The sequence below is a fragment of the Astyanax mexicanus genome, chromosome 13, assembly GCF_023375975.1.
Source record: "Astyanax mexicanus isolate ESR-SI-001 chromosome 13, AstMex3_surface, whole genome shotgun sequence".
NCBI classification, from domain to species: Eukaryota; Metazoa; Chordata; class Actinopteri; order Characiformes; family Acestrorhamphidae; genus Astyanax; species Astyanax mexicanus.
This window is the reverse complement of record NC_064420.1, coordinates 29,561,678-29,587,203: the sequence shown is the minus strand read 5'-3', so window position 1 is coordinate 29,587,203 and position 25,526 is coordinate 29,561,678. Positions and strand designations below refer to the sequence as shown.

The 25,526-nt window shown below is 37.8% G+C and overlaps 1 protein-coding gene across 5 annotated transcripts in view; it reads right to left on the bottom strand.

Annotated features, from left to right (window-relative positions):
* Nucleotides 1-25,526, bottom strand: part of sulf2b (sulfatase 2b) — a 345,428-nt gene that overhangs the window by 33,504 nt on the left and 286,398 nt on the right. For all 5 annotated transcript variants that reach the window (XM_049486337.1, XM_049486339.1, XM_049486338.1 and 2 more), the window contains 4 exons: nucleotides 11,824-11,974; nucleotides 10,810-10,985; nucleotides 4,533-4,661; nucleotides 1,685-1,741 (listed from right to left, as the gene is read on the bottom strand). In XM_049486337.1, coding sequence (XP_049342294.1) covers nucleotides 1,685-1,741; nucleotides 4,533-4,661; nucleotides 10,810-10,985; nucleotides 11,824-11,974 — 513 coding nt within the window. The remainder of the gene's footprint in view (nucleotides 1-1,684; nucleotides 1,742-4,532; nucleotides 4,662-10,809; nucleotides 10,986-11,823; nucleotides 11,975-25,526) is intronic.

The window sequence follows — 25,526 nt, the reverse complement described above, 5'->3', positions numbered from 1 at the left end:
AATGCTCATATATCCACAAACCATGGACATTAAGCTTGTAGAGTTTATACTTGGAATATATCAGAGTTTCCTTTTATTTTTTTATTGTTTTTAATGTTTTAATTGTTAATATTTCTGCAATAATGTTTTATTTCATTGCTGTGGGATACATTTTTGGATTGATTTAACTATAAAACTATAAAAAAAGTGAATTAAATGGAAGTCATATAAATAATTTAATGGTAATTTACCATTGGTTCACTGGGGTCATTTAAAGGCCATAGTAAAACCTAGTACAATCTAGTAAAAAACGCAAAAAATAGATAAAGAGTTACTGTTGGTAAATGTGGTAAAACATGGTAAAACATTTCTATAGATAATTATTTTATAGATAAGATAATACAATTATTGTATAGATAAGAAAATTTTTAAGTAGAAATTAAATCTAGCAAAAATCTGTTATTTTTTTAATAAATTAAAAAATTAAATAAAGAATCAGAATAACTTGCCATTTTGTGCTTAGTTTAAGTTCAAATGACTGAAAATAAGGTGAGAATTCTAAGTAAGATTGATTAAGATTATTATTCCTAAAATAAGCAGAATCATTTTACACTTCCAATGCTTAGTAAGACAAAAAAATATTTATTGCCTTGAAATTAGATTAGAATTTCACTTGCTAAGATCATGTTTTTGCACTGTATTTATTTATTTATTTTATATAAACTTATTTCAATTTTTTCCCATTTTCTCCCAATTTGCCGCAGCCACTTGGTTCTGATACATCAGCTTACAGGCGCCTTGTGCTGATTCACATCACCCTAGGTGTGATGAGGGGAGAGAGCACCATCTACCCACCCAGAGAAAGCAAGGCCAATTGTGCTTTCTCAGGGCTCCGGCAGCTGCTGGCAAGCTGCGTGACTTGGATTCGAACCAGCGATCTTCCGATTGTAGTGGCAGTGAATCAGAATAACTTGCTCTTTTGTGCTTAATTTGAGATTTAATTGAATTTTAATTGAGACTTAATTTAAGATCATTATTCCTAAAATAAGCCAAACTTGTTACACTTGCAATGCTTAGTAAGACAAAAAAATTGCCTTATTGCCTTGTAATGAGATCATTTCACTTGCAAAAATCCTGTTTTTTGCATTGTATATATTTTATATATTATATATATATATTTATTATTTTTTTTTAAATATATTTTCTCCCCCAATTTGCTAAGTAGTCAGCGCGCTCGGAGGAAAGCGCAACGTCTCAGTTCCGATACATCAGCTCACAGGCGCCTTGTGCTGTTCAACATCACCTTAGGCAAGGGTGTCATCTACCCACTCAGAGAGAGCAAGACCAGTTGTGCTCTTGGGTCTCCGGCAGCTGATGGCAAGCTGCATGACTGGGATTCGAACCAGCTATCTCTCGATCGTATTGGCAGTGCATGAGACTGCTGGACCGCTCGGTGCCCTTGCAGTGTGTTTATTACAAGTACAAATACATTTTAAAATCTCTTCTTGAAAAGCAGATAGTGACACTATTAGTAAAACAGATGGTAAAACAGGACTGACCCAATACATTAAAATGAAAATAATCAATGCATCAATTAAATATAACCAGAAGGTTCTCTCTCTCTCTCTCTCTCTCTCTCTCTCTCTCTCTCACACACACACACACACACACTCAGATTTACACACTTCTCTCCCAGCAGACTTACCCTCTCTCCACCAGGAAGGAGTCTCTCCACACTTTCCCCTTCTTGTTGAACTGGAACCTGAGATTGGGAGAGAGGCGAGAAAATCAATCAGCCGGCTCTCGCGCTGATCACGCCACGCGCCTGTTCCACTCGCTCCCAAATGAGAGTCGCCCTTCATCCGGCGCTCAGCTCCACGCTAAAAATGACAAAGTGCAACAGGTTCGGCGGCAGATTGAAAAAGAATGAGGGAGCGAGGGAGAAAAGGGGGAGCGGCGCCTCAGGGTCAGCGGCGTTCAGACCTACAGAAATTGAAACGACGTTTCGGGGGGTGTTTTTTTCCCTTCTTCTCCTGAACGCCGCTGATGAAAAGAAGAATGATAGAATGAAGGAGTGTAAGAGAAATAAACAGCATCCCTGGCGGCTTTTGACCTTCGCCGGTGTCATGAGCTATCGATCCGCACTCTGTCTTTCTCTCGTTCTGATCTCTGCAGCAGGGATGTAGGGATGAGAGAAAGAGGAAGGGGGATGAAAGAGAGATGAAGGTGTGCGCTCCTCGCTCTCTTGACTTTTTCATTCTGCCTCCAGACCGTGAACAGGACTTTTGTTTGTGAAAAAAGGCTACAGTCCACGTCTTGGCACAGGTGAATGAATGGAATATAATAATTGTGGTATTTTATATTAATTTAGTTCAGTTAATAAACATGTGAACTTTGTCCAATAGATGAGGAGTAGTGATAACCAGCCTAATAGTGATCTCATTAGTGATCAGATTTCATTTAGATTCTGTAATATTCACAAAGTTTCTAAGGTGCATGTTCACGACATATTAAGACGTGGGAACAAGATAATTAAGTCGTGGGGAGGACTAGGCAATTAAGTCCTGACCATATAAGTCATCCTCATGCCTTAATAAGTCATGGCCATGCATTATGATCTCGTTCCCATGCTTTAATAAGTTGTGGCCATGCATTTCTATGGCCTTTCATTTCTATGCATGAAGTCGTTGTGGCTACACATTAGGATCTTGTTGCGCCTTAATAAGTAGTGGCCACGCATTATGATCTCTTCCCATGCATTAAAATGTAATTGCCATGCATTAGGATCTCATTCCCAGGTATTAAAGAGTAGTGGCCATGCATTAGGATCTCATTCCCATGCATTAATAAGTCATAGCCACACATTATGATCTCTTCCCATGCATTAAAATGTAGTTGCCATACATTAAGATCTCATTCCCAGGTATTAAAGAGTAGTGGCCATGCATTAGGATCTCGTTCCCATGCATTAATAAGTAGTGCCCAAGCATTAGGATCTTGTTCCCACGCATCAATAAGTTGTGGTCATGCATTAGGATCTCGTTTCCACGGCTTAACAAGTGGCGCCCACACATTAGTATCTCATTCCCATGCTTTATTAATTTGCCCCCACACATTAGGCTCTCGTTCCTACACATTAATAAGTAGTTGCCACGCATTAGGATCTCGTTCCCATTCTTTAATACATCGTGCCCACACATTGGGATCTCGTTCCCATGCATTAAAAAGTAGTGGCCGTGCATTAAGATCTCATACCCACACCTTAATAAGTTGTGGCCACTCATTAGACTTTAGTTCTCATGCCTTAATAAGTCAAGGCCACGAATTAGGATCTTGCTTCCATGCTTTAATAAGGTTGTGGCTACGCATTGTGGTCTCGTTCAGACACATTAATGAGTAGTGGCCATGCATTAGGATCTTGTACCCAGGCATTAATAAGCAGTGGCCTTGCATTAGGATCTTGTTCCCACGCATTAATAAGTTGTGGCCATGCATTAGGATCTTGTACCCAGGCATTAATAAGCAGTGGCCTTGCATTAGGATCTTGTTCCCACGCATTAATAAGTTGTGGCCATGCTTTAGGATCTTATTCCCATGCTAAACTGAGATGTATATGCTTATATTAAAAAAATAATAATAATAAAAAAAAAATAAAAAAACTCTGCAAATGGGGTAAAATATTTTTTTCTTAGTAAAATGTCTTAAAATAAGCCATAAAAAAGTCTCAATATGAGTGAACTTAAAAAATCTAATTTGGACACAAGCATTTGTTCAAATGGTTTGAAATAAGGTGAATATCCTAAGTAAGACTGATAACAATGTTTAGTAGGAGAACAAATCTTGTTTAAGATAAAAAATAAGGTGTATTTCCTTGAAATCTGATCATTTCATATGCTAATATTTTTTTTGCAGTGTAATTATTAAGTAAAATATGTTTTTAAACCTCTTCTTAATAAAGTTCAGAACAGTTTTGATACTTTAGCTGGATTAGTTTGTCGCTGTATGATTAAGTTAAATAGATGTGTCTGCTTCTGATCTTTAGGGCAGGTGTTGGTTGCCATTGGGTTCTATGTAGTTGAAAATACAGACAGAAAAGACAGAAAAAAGATGAACAGTTAAATTCCAATGTATAACCATCTGCATATATCAACCATTTCTCTCTTTTTGGAGAGATCAGTGATTTTCTTTTCTATTGTAAGTTATTAGAATTTACGCATTTTCATGCATAAATCGTTTTTTTTTTACCTAAAAAAGTTGACTAAATTAAAATAAAAAGAAAGAATCATTAATTTAACTAAATTAATCTATTGTCTTCTGAAGGCTGCTTGGTTCATTATATACCATCTGGACAGAAACGGAGCACTACACATTACATCACAAGTTCCATTGTTCATGTAGCGAAAAGTAGCCAAGAAAGCTACCAGTGCATTTATAGGAGCCAAAGGATTAATCTGGACCACCATTCCCCAGTGGATTAAGTGGATTAGGGTTCGATCCAGAGCAGAAGGACTACTGCACTCTAAAAGAAGAAAAGAGCACGGTGTGCAGCGTACCTGTTCATCAGCTTGTCCGTATCCAGCAGTTTGAGGATGGACTTTCCGTCCATGTCCGCCGGAACATCCAGCCCGGCGATGTCCAGGATGGTGGGGGCCAGGTCAATGTTCAGAACGATGTGGGGGTTGCTATGGAAACAGAGGGGGTTTGGACAGTGGACACTGTGGTTAGACAAAAGCCTGGAATAATGTAAAAAGAAATGAGAATAGAGTTTAAAGTTGAGGCAAAAAAACAATGAAAGAGGGATGAATGGATACAATCTCTAATACCCTCTGTAGTAAAATCAAACATTAAATATTTGCCTATTTGTCTAAAACTAGATATTTCCTATTCGTTTCAGTGATGTTCTTATATCATTGTCCAAATATTATAATATGTATAATATTTACATTGGGAAAAATGTCACAGCGATGTTTCTTACAGTATCTCTCCTTTCCTTTAATAATAATAATAATAATAATAATAATAATAATTTTTAATTTATTTCTACTTTTCTATTTTTACCCATTTTTTGGCCCCAATTTAGCTAGGATAATTGTGCCACCCATTCAGCTGCTAGACAGCTGTATATCACTCACCACTAGTGATGCCACAAAACACGAAGAGTGAAGACTAGCACATGCCTCCTCCGACACATGTGAAATCAGCCACCGCCTCTTTTCAAGCTCTTTTTGAGCTCTTTTCAAAAAATTGCCCGTTGCACTTTTAAACACTGATTTCTATGGGACCTGCAGCACGTATGTAGTAAATGAAGTGACGTTGTGGCTGTGAGCAGTGAACGCTGCACCTTCCGTGCTCTTAGTGTGCAAACAGCATGAAGCAGCAGAGACAGCGTTTGTTTATAGCAGTATAATATCTGGCTAATATCTGGCTAATCCGGGCCTCCACTACTAGACTCTGCAACAGCTTCATCCACCAGGCAGTCAGACTTCTCAATGCACAGAGACAGAGCTGAACCCCACCCCACCCACCACACACCCTACACACTCACACAAAACTGAACTGAACACCCCAACCACCACCCTTTACACACACAAAGACTGAACTTCACCCACACACACACATACACACACACACTCAGCACACAGAGACTGAAATGTCTTTATTCCTTTCAGCAATATTTTCTGCCACTCTCAAAAAACTATAAACTCTCTACCCTCAGTAACTGCTGTCATTATATATGTTCTATATGTTACAGTATGTTACACATCTCTGCACTTTATCCTCACTATACACTTTATTATACTGTATCGGTACTGCACTGTCCTGTCTTTTAAATTGTCTCATCTTTTGTATTTATTGTATTTATTGTTATTTAGTGTTTTAGTTTTATGTTGCAGTCTCTCGTCACTCTTGCACTTTATGTTGTGTATTGCTTGTTGTTCCATGCTGCACCATGAATCCGGAGGAACGTAATTTCAACACACTGTGTACCTGTACTCAGATGTAATGACAATAAAAGCCTCTTGACTTGACTTGTAATATATCAGATTAAACTGTGCCTTATCAACAGTTTAGCTCGATTAAAAAGAAGAATATTTGATAGCTGGGTCAGATCGAGACCAGACCATGTTCTCACTACAAGCCGACCGCTCCAGAAAAAAAAACAAAACTGAGCTTTGAGTGGGGGCAGGATAAATTGGAGTAAAACTTGGTGGTGTAATTAATTGCGATTTTTTTTTTTTACGTGTTACTAATTTCAAATTAATCAGGTGCGTTAAAGTTTTAACATTGACAGCCTAATAACTGTCTCTAATAACTGTGTAGTTACACATTTTCAATTCATGTAATAACAGTGTAACTACTGGTGAAGTACAAATTCTCACAGATTGATTTGCTAAATATTTTGTCTCATGATAATGGGACGCAATTATGATTTTTAGCATTCACAAACAATCACAGCAATAATTACATACCAGACAAACGTGTTACTGAAAGTGGAGGTACTTTTATTCTATTACACACAAAATTGCTGTTGACATGTGTGCGAGTACATAACCTGTACAACTGTAATACATCAGTATGTATCAGTGTGAACTTAACCAATAGCTGTGCTGTTATTACACGGATTGTTAATGTGTAACTACACAGTTATTGAAGACACTTATTACTAAGTAGGACAGTAGAGTATAAAAAGAGGATTTACATTTTTACTGGAATAAAATTCTTTTTTTAAATGTAGGTAATAACCACTAAATTGAGGATCTCACTGGCAATATGATACAAAAAAAAAGTCCAGGCATCACTGTCCTCAACCACAACCAACAGCTAGAGAATCCTAAAGCGTCCCCAGATGCTCCCAGGCCAGCTGGGAGGCATTAAAACATTCAGCAGGTCTTAGGTCTGCCTCAGGGTCTTCTCCTAGCTGGTCATGTCGAGTACATTCCCAATGGGAGATGACCAAGGGGGCATCTTTATCAAATGCCAGAACCACCTCCACTGGTTCTTTTCAACATATGCGGTCCAGTATAGTGATTTTATTACTGTAGTCACCTCTTTTAGACTTCCAAGGGCTCCTGCATTTTATGGACCTTGGGGACTGAAATGGCTTCTTAGGCCCAATCCCATTTTACCCCTTGGCCCTACCACCTAGCCATACCCATCTGTTTTTTGTGTGCATGTCTAAGGGTAGGGCGTCCAAATCTTGTTAAACTCAAAGGGATAGTGTGAAATGTTAAGGCTGCATGACCCTTCAAACGGAGATTTTTCAAAAGCACACTCTAAACAAAGGTATATGAGAATCACCTGCAAGATGGCGGCACAAGCAACCAAAGAAACCCATATTTTTGAGTATTTACCTTGTTAAAGTGACCAAAAACAATATATTACTATATATAGTTTAACGTGTAGTTTCAATGTTTTAAGACCATTTTCAAATCTCACCAGCTGGCAAACTAGGTTTCTTTCCTGTTCCACCTTAAATGGATCACCAGACACTGAAGCATTTAAGGTGGAATAGAAAAAACAACTGAAAAAAACGAATCTAATTTATTTATATAGCACTTTTTACAACTGATGTTGTCGCAAAGCAGCTTTAAAGAAATGTGATCGCAGGACAGATAATCAGGCAATAATACATATCCTCCAGTAAACTCCCTCAGAGCTGAAGGAGGAAGAAACCTTGGAAGGTTCCAAGACTCATATCGTTGCTGTCCAATGAAAAACACTTATCTCCATTTTTGTCAATTTTAAGTTTACTACATAATTTGAACAGACAAACTGTCCCTTACACTGTGCCAAAATTTGTTGATGAACGGACCAATAGAAACTCTGCAAAATGACCTGGAATAAACTCTTTTTACATTGACTTCCATTGAAAGTTTACAAGGTTTTTTCTCTCTCCTGTAAAGTTGCTGTTTTGGAGATACTTGTTTTTTATTGGACAGCGACGATATGTACCTTATATTATCACATTTAGAATCAACTGTATTATTAAGGCTAATATGTAAGGGGGGCAACCTCCTTTGGTCATCTTTCTTTTACGGAATGAACATAGATAATTAATTGTTGCACCACTTGCCCTCTTTCTAAAGATATACACGATAAAGCCCTAAAGTTAGCTAGTTAACTAGTTAAGCGGCAGCTAGGTTGCTGAACTTTAGCGCTCCACTGCTATAGCCATTAGTTATTACTATCCTTAGTGGGAGGCTTTCACCCTTATCTACCCTTCTAACTCTTGTACCCTTGTTCCAAAGGGAAGATAATTGAGAACAAGGGGTAGGGGTACAAAAAACTGGAAATTGGATTGTCTTTAGCCTCCTTTTTTGGGAGTTTGGAGGTTTTGTCTGGTCTACAGTTGTTGCTGAACATGGTATACAGTCAGATTCGAATCCATAACTTAAGCCTGCTCTGATTTAGGCCTATATTTGGGTTCAGTTCAAAGTTTTATGGCCTGTTAGATAGAGGCTTATTCTGTGCTGACCTGGGCCTTGGTCCAGAAAGAGAATCTGGAACATGAGAGATGGACTCTCTCTCTCGCTCTCTCTCTCTCTCTCTCTCTCTCTCTTTCTCTTTCTCTCTCTTGCAGGACAAATGAAGAGCCCATAAACACTAAGCATCTACTATTTACACACACCATCTATAAAAATCTACTGTATGCCCTCTCTCTCTCTCTCTCTCTCTTTCTTGTTCTTCAGTTTATTCAGCAAAGTACAGCACAGTCCTACTCCTCCCCTCCTCTCCTCTCCTCTCTTCTCCTCCAGCTTGCACTGTCACTCCTTCATAGTGCTCAGGATTGAGGTCAGCAGCATCTCATAAAGATTTAATTCACCTACTGAGAGTCACCCACTTTCTGTGTATTTTAAAGAATTGGATAAAAAAAGCAGACAAAAGAAGCTCTTTCTTTCTTGTTTTCTTTCTGTCTTTCATTCTCTCTCTCTCTCTCTCTCTCTCTCTCCATCCCACTGGTCTCATGAGCTTCACATGAGAGAGCTTTGCAGCCACTAATCAGCTTTTCAGCCGGGCTGAGTGCAGCCGGAGCACGCAGCAACACAAGACTAAATGGTAATGCCATTAAACGCTGATCAGAGAGAGAGAGAGAGAGAGGATGAGAGAAAGAGAGAGAGAGAAAGAAAGAGAGAGGATGAGAGAAATATGAGCGAACACAAGATACAAGATAGATCAAAGGATATCATTGGCGAAGGACTCCAGCAGCAACACGGATCAATTATAAAACAATCTCGCACTATAAATCACATTATTCGACCACATCACTTATCGAGGTAATCTACTGTTAAATGAAACCATTAGCAGAGCAATCGAAAGGCACGGAAGATATTTATAATCGCTCTTAACTCGCCTTTCACCATTTCACTGAAATATAAACAGCTTTTTTTTCCCTCTCATTAATATTTTATGGTATTTTCTTTTGAGTCATCAAGAGTAATTTGAGCAATCACAGTTTAAAAAAATTAAATAGAATATCTGAATCCTGCAGCTCTTATTGATGTCTGGTAAGCAAATATGTGAGTAATATGTATGTATTTATTTATTTATATATATATATAGCTCCTTTAAAAAAAGGATGCTGCAAATGAATAAATGAAATGAGTAAATAAATCTAAATGATTTCATCATTTGTAAAAGAAAAGATAAGATAGAAAAGAAAAGTCAAAACATACAATAAATAATTGGCAGATACAAAATTAAAATAATAAATCATTCACAAATAATCCTCCTGCCCCTCCTGCCACTCCAGGGTATGATTAAGCTAAGCTAAGGTATGATTTGGAGCAAAAAGACTACAATCCACAGAACGCTATGGACTACAAACATGGTGACCTCACAGATCACATGCCACAACGCCGTGATACATCGCCCGTGTGGTGATTGGATTCACCTGTGCTTCGGTCTATGTAAAGACTCTTTTTTCATTTCTCCTCGCCGTGTATTGCCTTCCGTGCATACTAAGCGTTATCTCTGTATATTATTCTGCTGTTTGCCCGTGTTTTTGACCTTGTTGTCTTTTTTTATCCTGATTTTTGGATTATCTTATGGACTTTGGCTCTCTGATTTCATTTTGGTGACCTAAAAATAGTATCATGAGGCCATGGACCAGATATATTCCATCCTTAATAAAGTCCATTCCTTAATAAATGATGCAAAACAGTATGTCAACAATAGATTTCAGGCAACAGTGTAACAATGTAAACAATTCACTTGTTTCTAAATTGTTTTTTTTTACCTTTTATGACACGCTAAAACGAATTATTGAAAGAAATCCAAAACATCCAGCTTCTAATTAACTGGTTAACTAAATTAATTTTCGTTCATTATAGCTTACAGTAAGTCCTGCAATCCTAAATTAATAAACACATTTTCAACATGAAATAGTTATTGGCTGATCAGGTAAATCAGGGCACGTTGAACATTATATATATATAGCTTAAGGCATTATATATATAGCTTAAGGCATTATATATATATCTTAAGGCTTAAGTTAAAACCAGTAAGCTGATTGGCTGTTTCTCCTGACAGGCGGAACTTTCTCTTTGAACCGGCACCGTGGTTGGCGTTAAGAGATTTTCCATTTACACGACGGACAGTGGCCTATCTCCTTATTAATAATACAGCTGAGCTGAGCCAAACAGTTCCGGGCTACTGGATAATTATTCGGGGCTAAAGCCCCGGAAGCCCAGCCCAGGCAGCGACCCTGGCCCTGACCTTAGTGCACATCTGTCCTTGAAAAAAGACTATTGTATCTATTCTTAAAGTGTATTTGTTTAGATGGATGAGCAGCATCACACACACACTTACAGAGCACACACACACACTTACATTGTTCCTCCCTCTATGTTGGGGCCTCGTATGTAGAAGGGTACTCGTATGTCAAACTCGTAAGGCATGGATTTGCCCTTGACCAGTCCAAACTGCCCGATGTGGTAGCCGTGGTCAGAGGTGTAAATAACGTATGTGTTGTCCAGCTCTCCAGTGTCCACCAGCGCGTTATAAATCTACAGAGAGTGAGAGAAATAACATCATCATATGGTGGTGATATGAAATAACACACTCTTAGCAAAAAATAAAAATAAATACACTGCCTGGCCAAAAAATAAAAGTAAGTAGTTGGTCAGGTCTAGGTTCAGCAGCAGTATGTGCTGAAAGAATGTGGTCAGCTGACTACCTGAATATACTGAACATAGACCAGGTTATTCCATCAATGGATTTTTTCTTCCCTGATGGCACTGCCTGTGCAGCGGTCAGACTCTACTATCATTAATGCTGCAAGATCTTAATGAAAAATTAATGCAACACTGGATTAAAATAAATATTTTGATTATTTAAATAAAATAAAATATAAGGAGAAAGAAAATAAATTAAATAAATACAATTAAATAAAAAGGTAAAATGCCAAATGGAAAATCAGTGATAAAACAAATAAAAGGATGAAATTAATAAAATTAATAAAATAAAAGGGAAAAAAGGTAAAACATTTTACTTATCTAAAATTTTGATTAATAAAAAGACAAAATAATTATAATACATAACAAGGTAAAAGAAAAACTCAACTAAAACAGTTACAGGCTGTTTAAAAAGTTTAAAATGATTTAGTGACACCAGTGAGCTGAGTTTTAGAGTTTCCTGTAGTGAATTCCAGCTCGCTGATGCTCCGTAGCTAAAAGCAGATTTTCCCAGTTCAGTAAAAACTCTAGGAACCTGACAGGGGATCCGGTCACTAGAGCGGGTCTGATAATTACTGGTGTTTATAGAAATCATGGATGAGATATAAGATGGCATATGGCCGGAGAGCGAGTTATAAATATATATAAGCCAGTGTGTTTGCCTGTGTACCTTCTCCACACTGTCGTCCACAGACAGCAGCGTCTGCAGGCGTTTCCTCTGCAGCATGTTGGTGAACTCCATGTGGATGGGCTTCATTGCGCCGGTGTAGCGCATGATCCAGTGCTTGTCTGGGTTTGGAGCGTAGTTATAGCTGGGAGTTCTGTAGAGAAAAAAAAAGAGAAGGAACAGTCAGTATTTTGGTGTTCAAAACACAACGTGGGTCACTCTGTTATGACATTTTGATCATTGTGGAAACTCTTGTCAACAAGTGGAGAAGAAAAATGCCTCCAGGATCAGGGTTGAGGCACACTGTCCTTGGTGTCGGAGAGAAGCATTCTCAGACGGTAATAAAATAGCTTTTTAAACTGATACATGAAGAATGAACTTGTGTTTTAGCAGCTTTTTTAAAAAAATTGTGTTTGTTAACTCAAGCAAAAGTACAGTACAAATCAATGATTTCAATTTATACTTCAATCATTTCCTGTCATTTTTTTTTTATTGAAATAGTTGATACTCATTAGGTGATAACCGTTAACCACAGCAGGCATAGTCATATTCAGGATTTCACTGCCAATTTCCCGGAGGATCCCCAGATGCTCTCAGGTCAGCTGGGAGACATAATTCCTTCAGGGGGACCAGGGTCTGCCTCGGGGTCTTCTGCCTGCCGGTCACGTCTGGAACATTCCCGATGGGAGGTGACCAAAGGGAATCTTTATCAAATGCCTGAACCACCTCGGCTGGTTCTTCTTAATACTTGTAACTGTATTTTTGTCATTTCCTTCATTATCCAGAATGAAGATGAGATATATAAAATAATAAAAGAGAAATTAAAGAGTCTTTTCCTTTCTGATCCTTTCTCCTCTCTGCTTCAGAATTTTATATCAAAAGTTTTGACACAGTATCTCCAAATAGTGTTTTATTTTCCCAGAATATTGATCAAAACCTAAAAATAATTAGTTATCTTTCACAAAATATTGACTCAACTCAAAATAATGACTTACTGTCAAATAATGCTGACATAGTACCACAAAAGTTGCTTATTGAGCCCTATTGTACACCCTGCACAAGACGCGTTGCGATGCTTGTTGCTATCTTACACCCCATCAACAGTCTATTTTTCTAATCTAATCTAATCTACACCTATATCTACGCTGATGGGTGTGGTGGTCTGGAAGTGAGGTGTGTTCAGGTAAATACTGTATCTAGCGTGTTTCTATCTTGGTGGCAGAAAAAAAACACATGTCCCAATGACCGCACGTCCCCTGACAACAGTCAATAATCACCCATCCATACCTATTTTAGCTATGCAGGTACACTGTCTGCAAGGCATTAGCTCGGGGTGTAGTGCGGTACACCCATGCTCGTTAAACCCTCAGACGTATAGACGTGCTGCAGTGCTCAAATCCATCTTTTACATCAACAATAAACAGAATAAATAATAAAATAACATTGCTGTTTCTGCAAATGAGCTGCTGGCGCACCTTTACAGTTTAATTATGCAGGTCAGTTTTCTTTGCTGAGATGCACAAAAGCAATGCGCTGTTAAGATACGAACGCGCCAAAGTCAGAGTGCACCTGCATCTTAAAGTGACTACTGGCACACTGGTTGACACATTACGCCCAAAACACACCCTAATCCAGGGAAGCACAATTGACGTCTCACCTATATATCGCTAAAATAGGCCTCTTACTGTCAAAGAACGCTGGCTTAGTATCTCAAAATAATGACTAATTTTGACATAATGCTGATTAATATCTCAAAATAATGACTAATTTTGACATAATGTTGATTAATATCTCAAAATAATGACTTATTTTGACATAATGCTGACTTAGTACCTCAAAATAATGACTTAATGTAAAAGAATATTGACTTAGTACCTCAAAATAATGATGTATTGTAAAAGAATGTTGACTAAGTACCTCTGAATAGTGACTAATTGTTGAATAATGCAGAGTTAGAACCTCCAAACAACGACTTATTCTCACAGAATGTTGACTCATTATTACCTCATGACTGTGTCATACATAGCATATATATTGTGTGTTTTTGTCCTATTTGTATAAATACAGTATTTGTATATTGTTCTTTTTTGTGCTTATAGTGTGTAGTATTTATATTGTACTATAATTCTTAGTTAGTATTTGTAGTCTGGAGGAAAATGCAGACGTAGAGGTTCTAGAAGTGTTTTGTATGTAAATATGACAATAAACCTTGAATCTTGAATCTGTTGTATCTCTGAAACGGAAGACATTTTTTGTATCAGAATGTTCAGAATGATCCCCAAAACAGTAACTTTGACTTTGCAACTTATAATAATAGCTTATGTGTAACAGAATTATGTTTTTGTACCTAAGAATTACACATTATTTTCACAGAATGTAGCATTAGTACCTCAAATTTAGGACTTTTTCATAATGCAGACGTAGAAGATGAAAATAATGACTGATTTTTTTGTAGAACTTTTGGCTCCATTGTCTGAAATAATGATTCATTTCTCCATTCTCTCTTTTCTTCATGTTGTCCAATTGAAAAATTCCCAAACTACTTGTATTCAAAAATGTCCTATATCCTATATGTTTATTGTATTTCAATATAATCCCTGAGGTCCAATGACATGCTTGTATGGGTTTATGTATTAAATACATAGTTCATGTTTACATAAAGATTATCAAATCTCTGAATCTCTTTACTTCTCAGAATAAAATGAATGGATTTCTGCCCTGGTTGGTCTGTATTTTAAGGTCTTTGTGTGGTGATACATTAATGCATTGCTTTTTTCTCACGTTTCACATTAAATTCCATATACAATAAAATGTGAACAGGAAGCATCTGGAACGTTTTGAAACTCGGATGTTTTCGTTCTGTCTAACACCCTATGGACCCTTCAGTGTTTTGACATGCTGGCTTAAGAAACTGAGGAGAAGAAGAAGGAGGAGGAGAAGAAAACACAGGAGTTCTTTCTCCACTACCTGCCAGGACTGGCCTTCCACAGGTCACTGTTTCAATCGCTGCGGGGTCATTTTTGCCATGCTGAAACTGTTTCATCACTAGACTCTTCACAACACACTGACACACTGAGTCTCCAGAGGCTTGAGGGCTTCCAAAAGCCTGGGAATTTCACACAGGCTGCACCTCGGCTCTCCGGCACAATCCAATCTCTCTGCCAATAAAGCAGAAAGACAGCAATTCTGACCAACACTCCAGTTTCAATCAGGGTGTGCGTGTGTGTGTGTGTGTGTGTGTGAGAGAGAGAGCTACCAATAACAGTGACCACAAATCAATCTGGTACTAGCCTTTTTTCTGGGGTGTTTTTATGAGAAAGACTAACCCTGTGTTCACACTAGCAGGCGAGAGTCATTCTCTATGAGAGGATGTGATTTTTAGTCGAATTTAGTTGAAATGACATTAGAAACCAACTGGGTTTTTTGTTCAGAATCGCTCCCTATTACAGAAATGCACTATATGGGGTGTTAGTCCTTTTGCAGTACTATTTTCAACAGTCTCAACAGTATATAGTATTCTCTATATACAGTTTTTAAAAAAAGAGACCATCAGTTTCTCTGATTTTACTATTTATAGGTTTATGTTTGAGTAAAATGAACATTGTTGTTTTATTCTATAAACTACAGACAACATTTCTCCCAAATTCCAAATACAACTATTGCCATTTAGAGCATTTATTTGCAGAAAATGAGAAACGACTGAAATAACAAAAGAGATGCAGAGCTTTCAGACCCTTAAATAATGCAAAGAAAACTTCATAGTTCATGTTCATAAATTTTAAGAGTTCAGAAATCAATATTTAGTGGAATAACCCTGTTTTTTATCACTGTTTTCATGCATCTTGGCATGTTCTCCTCCACCAGTCTTACACACTGCTTTTGTGAGGAAGACAGTAAAAGGCATCTTGATAGGTGGTTTACTAGATTAGCCAGCATGGCGTCACACCAATGTCAAAAGTCGGAAGGCGCAAAAATACCAGGTGAAAAAAATGTCAAGTTAGTGTAAACTAACTATTCCTGAGCACAAATGTGAAACTTGCTAGCAAAAACAGGAATCGTGTATACGGTGAACAAAATATCACTCTCGAGCTTCATTTTTCCTTTTCATTTTTTTTTTCCTTTCGAATTCACAGGTCTTCTGGCGCGCCATGCAAGTTACCTTGGGAGAAGGAACAGCAGGATAGCTAGCTAGCTGGCCACGCTAAAATAGGTTAGCTCCTGGAGCGACTGGCTCTCGTTAACCCAGGGCTAACAGCGCCGGAGAGCCTAGCCAGCTAACCAACTCTCCTGCTGTCCTTCTTTCTCCGCCCTCCTTCAGCTCTTGAAGGTAGGCGGTCCGTCACAATCCCTGGAGATCAGTCAATAACATTCGCAGAGGGAGGTGAGCCTGACCCCGCCCCCAAACTGTCAAAAACACCCCTTTTAAAACTTGAGCGCATGAGCCTCACTGGAGCGAACAAACTGCAGCCGGAGGTAATTTGCATGGTGCACAAGGAGAGCTGTGAATTCGAGAGAAAAAAAAGAGATAAAAGGTGAAAAATGAAGCTTGAGACCAATAAACTTTTTTTTGCTCACGAGAAGTTAATTTACACACGCAAAATGTTAAATGTAAAACACACTGGTTACATTTTTTTTTTTTACTTCTTATTTTTGCAAGATTTTTTGAGTAAGAATTTTACGCAAAGAAGTGGGCAACTTTTACTCCAGTGACAAGTTGAATAACACACACACACACACACACACACACGCAGAGGCAGCCCTTCTGTTGAAAGTTGCAATTAAAAACACTGGGACACATTGTTTACTCCCTTCACCTCCGAGCAGCTCTAGAGAAACAGTGGACGTGAACATGAGAACACGCTGTTCAGTTCTTCAGTTCACTTTGATGAGAAATCACCTTGAAACCTGCACAAGTCCCGGACTGTCACACATTCCTGCACTCGGGAAGTCACCCCAACAGCATCTCTAATCTGTCAAACTACTTCTGTAAGCCTGAGATAAAATAATCCCTCTATCGCTCTTTATCTCTCCCTCTCTCTCTCTCTCTCTCTTTCTGACTCTCTATCTCTCATTCTCTCCCTCTCTCTCTTATATGCAAGAGTTCACAGGAAGGTCTTTTCAGCGTCATCTTCATCACCTCATCCCTCCTCCCTCGTGTACTCTACTGGTCCATATATTATAATCCTTTTAATCCTTTCAAAAATCTCTCTTTCTATCTCTCTCTCACTCTCTCTTGCTTTCTATCTCATTTTCTATTTGCCTCTGTCTTTTTTTATACTTGCTCTTTATTAGTTTCTGCTTCTTGTTCTCATTATCTCAATCTTTATCTCACACTGTTACTCTCTCCCTCTCTCTTTCTCTCTCTATCCCATTTTTTATCTAACTGTCCTTTGAACTTGCTATTTCTCAGTATCTCACTCTTGTTGTCACTATCCCACTGTTTCTCAATCTTTATTACACCATGTTACTCTCTGTCTATCACTCTCTTTTTCAAATTTATTATCAATAGCTTTCTTTCTATATATCTCGATTTCTCTCAGTTGCTCACTTTCTCTTGCGCTCTTTCTTTCTTATTCTCATTATCTCAATCTTTATCTCACTCTGTTACTCTCGCCTTCTCTCTTTCTCTCTCTATCTCATTTTTTTTATCTAACTGTCCTTTGAACTTGCCATTGCTTGGTATCTCACTCTTGCTCTTCCCTATCTCACTGTTTCTCAATCTTTATTACACCATGTTACTCTCTGTCTATCACTCTCTTTTTTTCTAATTTATTATCAATAGCTTTCGTCCTGTATATCTCGATTTCTCTCAATTGCTTACTCTCTCTTGCGCTCTTTCTATTTCTATCTCATTCTCTATTTAATTCTGTTTTGTTAACTTGCTCTTTCTTAGTTTCTTTCTTATTCTCATTATCTCAATCTTTATCTCACTCTGTTACTCTCACCCTCTCTCTTTCTCTCTCTCTATCTCATTTTTTATCTTACTGTCCTTTTAACTTGCCATTGCTTGGTATCTCACTCTTGCACTTCTCTATCTCACTGTTTCTCAATCTTTATTACAACATGTTACTCGCTGTCTATCACTCTCTTTTTTCTAATTTATTATCAATAGTTTTTTTTCTGTATATCTCGATTTCTCTCAATTGCTCACTCTCTCTATTTCTATCTCATTTTCTATTTATTCTGTCTTTTTGATTTCTGTCTCTCATTCCTGCTATCTCAAACTCCCAATATAGGTATTTATCCCAGTCTGTTACCCTTTTTTACACCCTTTATTGTCTCACTCTTTTTTCTCTCTCTCTTTTGTTCTCTCTTTCTTTCTCATAGCATCTCTCTTTTTGGTTTCTCTTGCTTGCTTTCACTGTAATTATTTTTCTCTATCTTATTTCTCTAGGATTCTTCCTCACCTCATTCACCTTTCTGCGCTGTGCTCTTGCAGTCATCTTTACAGGACGACCACGCCTAGAGAGAGTAGCAACAGTGCTGATCTTTCTCTATTTGTAGACCGTCTGTCTTACCGTGGACTCATGAACATCAACATCATTTTAGAGATACTTTTGTAACCCTTTCCAGTTTCATGCAAGTCAACAATTCTTGAATGTTGGTCTTCTGAGAGCTCTTTTGTGTGAGGCTCAGATGAAGATCAGAACACATTTAATGAGCAATTTATGCAGAAATCCAAGTAATCCCAAAGGGTTCACATACTTTTTCTTGCAACTGTGTCTTTGTTACTATTTTAATCTGACTTTCTTGTACTCTATCTCTCTTATTTTTTCTTACTCTTTTTCCAACTTTAAACTTAATTCTTTCCTTTTTGTCTATTTTGTTCTCTTTCTCACTTTTTCTCTCTCTCTCTAAATTTCTCTCTACTTGTAACTTCCTCTTGCTGGTTCTTACTCTGTCTCACTGTTATTCTCTCTCTCTCTCTCTTATTCTCTGTTTCTCACACACACACTATCTCTCTCCTCTTTGCTTCTCCCTCTCTCCCCCTTTTGTTGAAGGGAAATAAGGAAATCTGATTATAGTGGGAGGTGAAGAGGTGAGGCAGGACCCCCTCGCTGAGGAGAGAGAGGGATTAGCCCCGCTAAAGAGCGGCGCTGAGAATACGAGTGGGTGCTAGCGGGCTAGCTGCTGGGCATTACTTTAATCCGAGAGCAAAACGGGGTTAATCAAATACACTATTGTTGCAGCACAGGGGGCAAAGCAAGCTCGCTATTTAACCCTCCGAGGACCCCCATGGTGTGTGTTCCTTGAAAGGCTCTCCATAGGTTACGTAAGAAGAGCTATTCCAGTTTCACTACAACAGTCGTGCTCCTCTGTAGAAAAGGAGATATCTAAGCATCTGAATTTAATAAAAATGAAATGAATACACTATGTATAGCTATTGTTCTCCTCCACCAGTCTTACACACTGCTTTTGGGTAACTTTATGCCTTTTAGTCCTGGTGCAAAAATTCAAGCAGTTCAGCTTGGTTTGATGGCTTGTGATCATCCATTTACATTAAATTAATAAAGTATAAAGAAGTACAGATTTTCTCGAATTTTGTGTTTGGGGGAAGAATGACAGACAAAATCAAGTAATAGAAAAGGAGAGAGTGCACTTTCAATTTCAATTTGTGGAATGAATGAATATATATTTATTTTTATTTAGTTTGACACCAAAACCAATAAAAAAAGAAGAGAGAGAAGTGCGGAATAAATGTAAAATAGAAATGTTAATCATAAGGAAATTAATCCATTAATACTACATTAATTATGTAGCTATATTTAAATAGCATATTTAAATATATGCCAGGAATATTTATAAGCTTCTGAGGGGTTAAGCACAGAGCAGTGAGGATGGAATAGCGAGCTCTGTGGGGAATGTTATGGTAGCGGGAGGTCATTAGAATGGGTAAAAAAGTGGACTTAAGGAGAACAGTGGGGGGGTTCTGGGATTCTTCATGGAGCATTAGAGTAAAATGGTGGAATAGACTCTCCACTGGCTGAGGAAGTACTTTAGGGGCACAGCTTTCCACGGTGGGCCAGCTGCTATTACAGGATGGGCTGTTACGCCATGACCGGGTAAAGATTACAGAACATAAAGGACAAAGTGCAAGAGAAGAATTTCAATGAGTTTAACGTCCTAAAAACGTGGTTTCTCTCCTCTTTAAATGTACTCTCTCTGTAAATAACATAAAAAACTGTTGCTGAACCGAATTGATGCTCTGGGCTCAATTTCTCAATTTCAGAGACGAAGCCACGTCAACCACCTAATAAAACTGTTATCGAAAGGGGGCACAGAGTGGTCCAGTGGTGCTAAAACCCCTGTTTTAAATTTGGTCTTTTAACTTTTTATTCAATTTATTTTGTCCTTATCTTTTGTTTTACCTTTTATTTTATTTCTATCTCAATTTCTTTATAATCTTGGTATTATTTTAGCTACTTAAATTTTTAGTCCTCTACCCTCAATGTATTACCGAGTAAAAAAAAAAAAGGTTGATTGATTGATTGATTGATGTACAGCTCTGGAAAAATAAAAAGACTGAAAAAATAAAAAAAGACCAGTTTAGTTTCTAAATCAGTTTCTCTAATTTTGCTATTTCTAGTTATATGTTTGAGTAAAATGAACATTGTTGTTTTATTCAATAAACTACAAATAGCCATTTCTCCCAAATTCCAAATAAAAATATATTCATTTAGAGCATTTATTTGCAGAAAATGAAAAACGGCTGGAAAAAAGAAGCAGAGCTCTCAGACCTCAAATAATGCTAAAAGGAATCATAGTTTATATATTTTTAAAGTTTTAAGAGTTTAGAAATCAATATTTGGTGGAATAGATCTGGTTTATAATCACAGTTTTCATGCATCTTAGCATGTTCTCCTCCTCCACCAGTCTTACACACTGCTTTTGAATCACTTTATGCCTTTTACTCCTTGTGCAACAATATTAGAGCAGTTCAGCTTGGTTTGATGGCTTGTGATCATAAATCTTCCTCTTGATTATATTCCAGAGGTTTTTCAATTTGGTCAAATCAAAGAAACTCGTAAGTAAATTAGATCACATTAGATCACATTCCATTAAGTATGAAGAAGATAAGAGTATGAAGAAGAGTAAAAGTATAAAGAAGGACAGATTTTCACCCAGTGTTTACATGGGTGAAAAACGACAGACAAAATCAAGTAACAGAAAAGAAAACAGTGCACTTTCTAATTCACGCGCACACATGCTTGATCTGCCACTCTGGGAGGTTAATGGATGTTTTAGCAGAGTGCTAAAGTGAAGTTAACAAATTGTAATGAGTTGCTCTTTTCTCTGACAAACTTAAGAGGCCTATTAAACCAAAAGCAGGCTTAAAAACACCCACGCACCTAGACACACACACACACACAACACACACACACAGTCACGCAGAGAGTCGTGCTTTTTGAAGCTTGCATTAAAGCACTTCGCCATCAAACGGAATAAAAGGTCCAACAACATTTCGTGTGCTTTGGGATTCTTACTCATTAGTTTTTACTGAAAGCGAAAATGAATGTGTTTCCCACATTCTGTTTTAACTTATTTGATTCATTTCCAACAAGAACTCTCTTTTCATGTCTTTCTTGATTGCACCATCCGTCTGCAGAGCTTGTTTACTGTGTCACATTCAAGACGTTATATCTGTCTGGATCTGTGCCTCATAAAGACAGAAGATGACACCCAGAAAGGTCAGACAACCACTCAACACATCTTAGATAATCCTGCTCCTGCAGACACGTATACTCTATACACATCTTGTGTATTCAAGAATTAACACCTTCCTTATTATTCCTTTTACCTTATTTGCCATTTTATTGGAAACACCTACCTTCTACTACTAATTATTAGGCAATGTGTTAAAAAATATTCACATTCTACTTCCAATCATCCAATCATCAGTTTGGTTTTAACTATTTTTGTACATTTAACATCAACTAAGATTAATGAGCCCATCCCAGAATAAGCCATGCAAGCCCAAACCATGACACTATCTCCACTGTGTTTCACAGATGAGCTGGTATGTTTGGAACCTTGAGCAGATTCTTTCTCATCTTCCATCACACTGGAAAAGGCTAATCTTTGTCTCATCACTCAGTTCATAATCAGTCTACGGGCTTGTCTCTGTACGTCTTGTTAAATTCCAGCCTGGTCTTCCTATTTACCTTGTTAATAGTGGTTTTCATCTATGTATTTATGTTAATAAGGTTTTCTGTGAAAAGTAGATTGAGATACCTTCCTTCCTGTTCTCTGGAGGTTGTCGCTAATGTCACTAAAAGTTGTTTCTGTCATCAACTGCTGTGGATTTCCTTGGTCATTACCTGGTATTTAGTACACCAGTGACGACTTTCTTCTTCAGTACATTCCAAACTGTTGTTCTGGCTTTTAACAATATTTGTGCAATGGTTCTGATTATTTTTTTCATTGTCTCTTAGCTTCACAGTTGCTTATGTTCCACTCACTTCCACTCACTGGACCCATAGTCCTACATCTTCATTATTTTATCCACTTTATGCTTTGTACCAGTTCAACCTGCAGAAAAAACAGCCCTGTAATATGAAGCTATCACCACCATGCTTAACAGTTGGAACAGTACTCTTGGGCTTTAATGCATCATATATGTTTCTCCAAACATTCCTTTGTTCATACAACCAAGCAACATTCAAAGACAAAGAAAGAGTTTTTGAACAGTTAACACCAATCTTGAGCTTTAACTCACTAGCCACTTTATTAGAATCACCTACGTACATCTACTAATTGCACTCACTGGTTTCCTTGAGAGACACAATACATTTCGTGAAGAAAAAAAAAATCTTAAACCTTAATTGTTCATTATTCCATTGTACTCAGTATCCCATTCAATTTCCATTCCTATTTGTCTTTTATTGGATAAAATATTATTGATGTATTTTTTTGTAATCTCTTAACATCAAGGCTGTTTTATCAAATATTATAAAATGGCAAAATCAATGAAATGCAGCAATTCTAAACTTGAACAGCCTTGGCTGAACCACTAATGCTTCACATATACTGATGGAATTTCACAATGACTGATTTATGACCCGCTGACAGGATAAGACATTTTATCCCTTTAATATACATTAACCCATTAACAGCAAGGTATAAGAAATAGTTTTTTTGTAGGGAAACAGTACAAAATTGTGTTTATTTTCTTTTTACAGAAAGGTTAAACAATTTAATTTGAACTTACAGTATTTTTCACACTATAAGACACACTATCAATAAATATCTATTTTCTGGTTTGTCTTTATACATAAGGCACATCGGATTATAATGTAATTATAATCATTATGATATAATAGTGGAGAAATATGCAACACTAGAAAGGAACAGGGATGTCGCCATGTTTCCTTTATAATTCACCATGTCTCGCTGCAGGGTATTGGGGATTAATTTACTAAGTTAGGTAAAGCTAAGCATACAAACTGCAATTCTTAAAAAAAAACGACAAACGAGTGCTGGATGTTAATCTACACAGATTTCTCTCCTGAAAACTGTTTATTTGGGTGAAAAAAGTGCTTCGGTTTATTTACAGTAAGCTTAGATTCCCAAATTTCTCCAGCACTAAGCCTGGAGCATTAGCAACTAACCGCTAGTGGCTAATGCCGCCCGATAGAGCTACACTGAGGAACCCTGAGTGTTCTGGTATTAGCCAGGGCGATATTAGCTAGCAGTTCATGCCACATAGCTTGTTTTAACACAGTAAACACACAGGCTACAGTCTGATAGTACTCAGCTCTGAACAGTGCAAGAGCTAGCGCTTAGCACACTGTGGTTAACAGCTAATGCTAATGCTGCTCCTGAATTGCTAGTTGGAGTTAGCAGCAGGCTACAGGCTGATAATACTCACTTTTGAACGGCAAAAGAGCTAGCGCTTAGCAGCTAATGCTACTATACTAAACTGAAACTCCTGTATAAGTCTGCACTTAAGCTGAGTGGCTTTACTATAAGGCACACTGATGACTTTTTGTTATAATTTTAGGATTTTAAGTGCACCTTATAGTACAGAAAATATGGTATTTTAATAGATTTGTTTTTTTTAAGCTTAGATAGTGTCAGTTAGAACTCCAGCATGGAGAAAGCTCAGGGTTTAGATCAGCTGCAGGAAACACGGGAAGCACAGGAACATGCCTGCAAATTCATCTCTTCCAAAACAAAAAAAAACTCACAAATGTTATCTGAGGAGTGGAACTGAAGTGTGTTTTTTGTTTCTGGAAATAGAGAGAGAGAGAAAGAGAGCTGTTGAATTGTTTAGAGAGGAGCGGGTGAAAGTGAGAGAGAGAGAGAGAGAGAGAGAGATAGAGAGAGAGAGAGACAACGAGCCCCGGGAAATGTCACTAGCTAATGCTAATGCTAATGCTCCAGCCTTAGTGCACTTAGTACACTGGGAAACTCGGAGTGTCTAGGTTAACCAGGGCGAAATTAGCTAGCAGTTTGTCCTGAGTAGCTTGTTTTAACATGATAAACACACAGAATACAATACAATATATTCACCTCTGAACACTGAAAGAGCTAGCGCCTAGCACACTGTGGTTAGCAGCTAATGCTAATGCTGCTCCTGAATTGCTAGTTGCAGCAGGCTACAGGCTGATAATACTCACTTCTGAACGGCAAAAGAGCTAGCGCTTAGCGGCTAATGCTACTAAACTAAACTGAAACTCCTGTATAAGTCTGCACTTCAGCGGAGTGGCTTTATTATAAGGCGCACTGATGATTTTTGTGATAATTAAAGGATTTTAAATGCACCTTATAGTACAGAAAATAGGGTATTTTATTATATATGTTTTTTAGGCTTGGATAGTGTAAGTCTACACTACACTTCTCCAGCATGGAGAAAGCTCAGGGTTTAGATCAGCTGCAGGAAACACAGGAAGCACAGGAACATGCCTGCAAATCCATCTCTTACTAAACAAACAACACCAGCACGTGCTGACAGGATTTCAACTCTGAAGAACTGAGAAAAAGTGAAAAAAAGAGAGAAAAAGAGACTTCGACAGCGGACAGACAAAATAGCTCACAAATGTGTGTGAGGAGAGGAACTGAAGTGTGTTTTGTGTTTCCTGGAAATGGAAAAACAGAGAGAGAGAGAGAGAGAGAGCTGTTGCATTGTTTAGAGAAGAGCAGGAGAAAGTGCGAGAGAGAGAGAGAGAGAGAGAGAGAGAGAGAGAAACGAGCCCCGAGAAATGTCACAGTGAAGGAGGACACTCTTCCAAGAGCGTGTAAGTGCTGTCATGTGCAAAATCCGACACGCCGGACAGTAGAAAGCACACATCTCCAGCAGCTGTTTGATGTCATTACACGCATTCCTCTCTGCTACAGTCTGCGTGTGCTGTTCATCTCCATAAAGACATCTTTATACGCGCCAATTTACACACTTCTCCACTACCCAGGCTTTTGGTGAGCTCATAAAATCCAGCAGAATTCCAACAACAGCTCAGAACAAGAACTCATTCATTCATAACAGAGGTCTCAATATGACACCCCTAAATATGCTTTTAATGACCGCGTGATACAAGACATTCCCATTCCCACAATTTTTCTTAGGAGTGGGTGTGAAATTCTGCTGTACATGCTAGCTACTGAACGGATCTTTTCAATAATGTTGTGGTGGTGCGTTATATAAATGTGTATTAAATCTGATATAAGATCAAACCGTTTGATTTGTTCTTATTTTTGCTTTTTGAGTT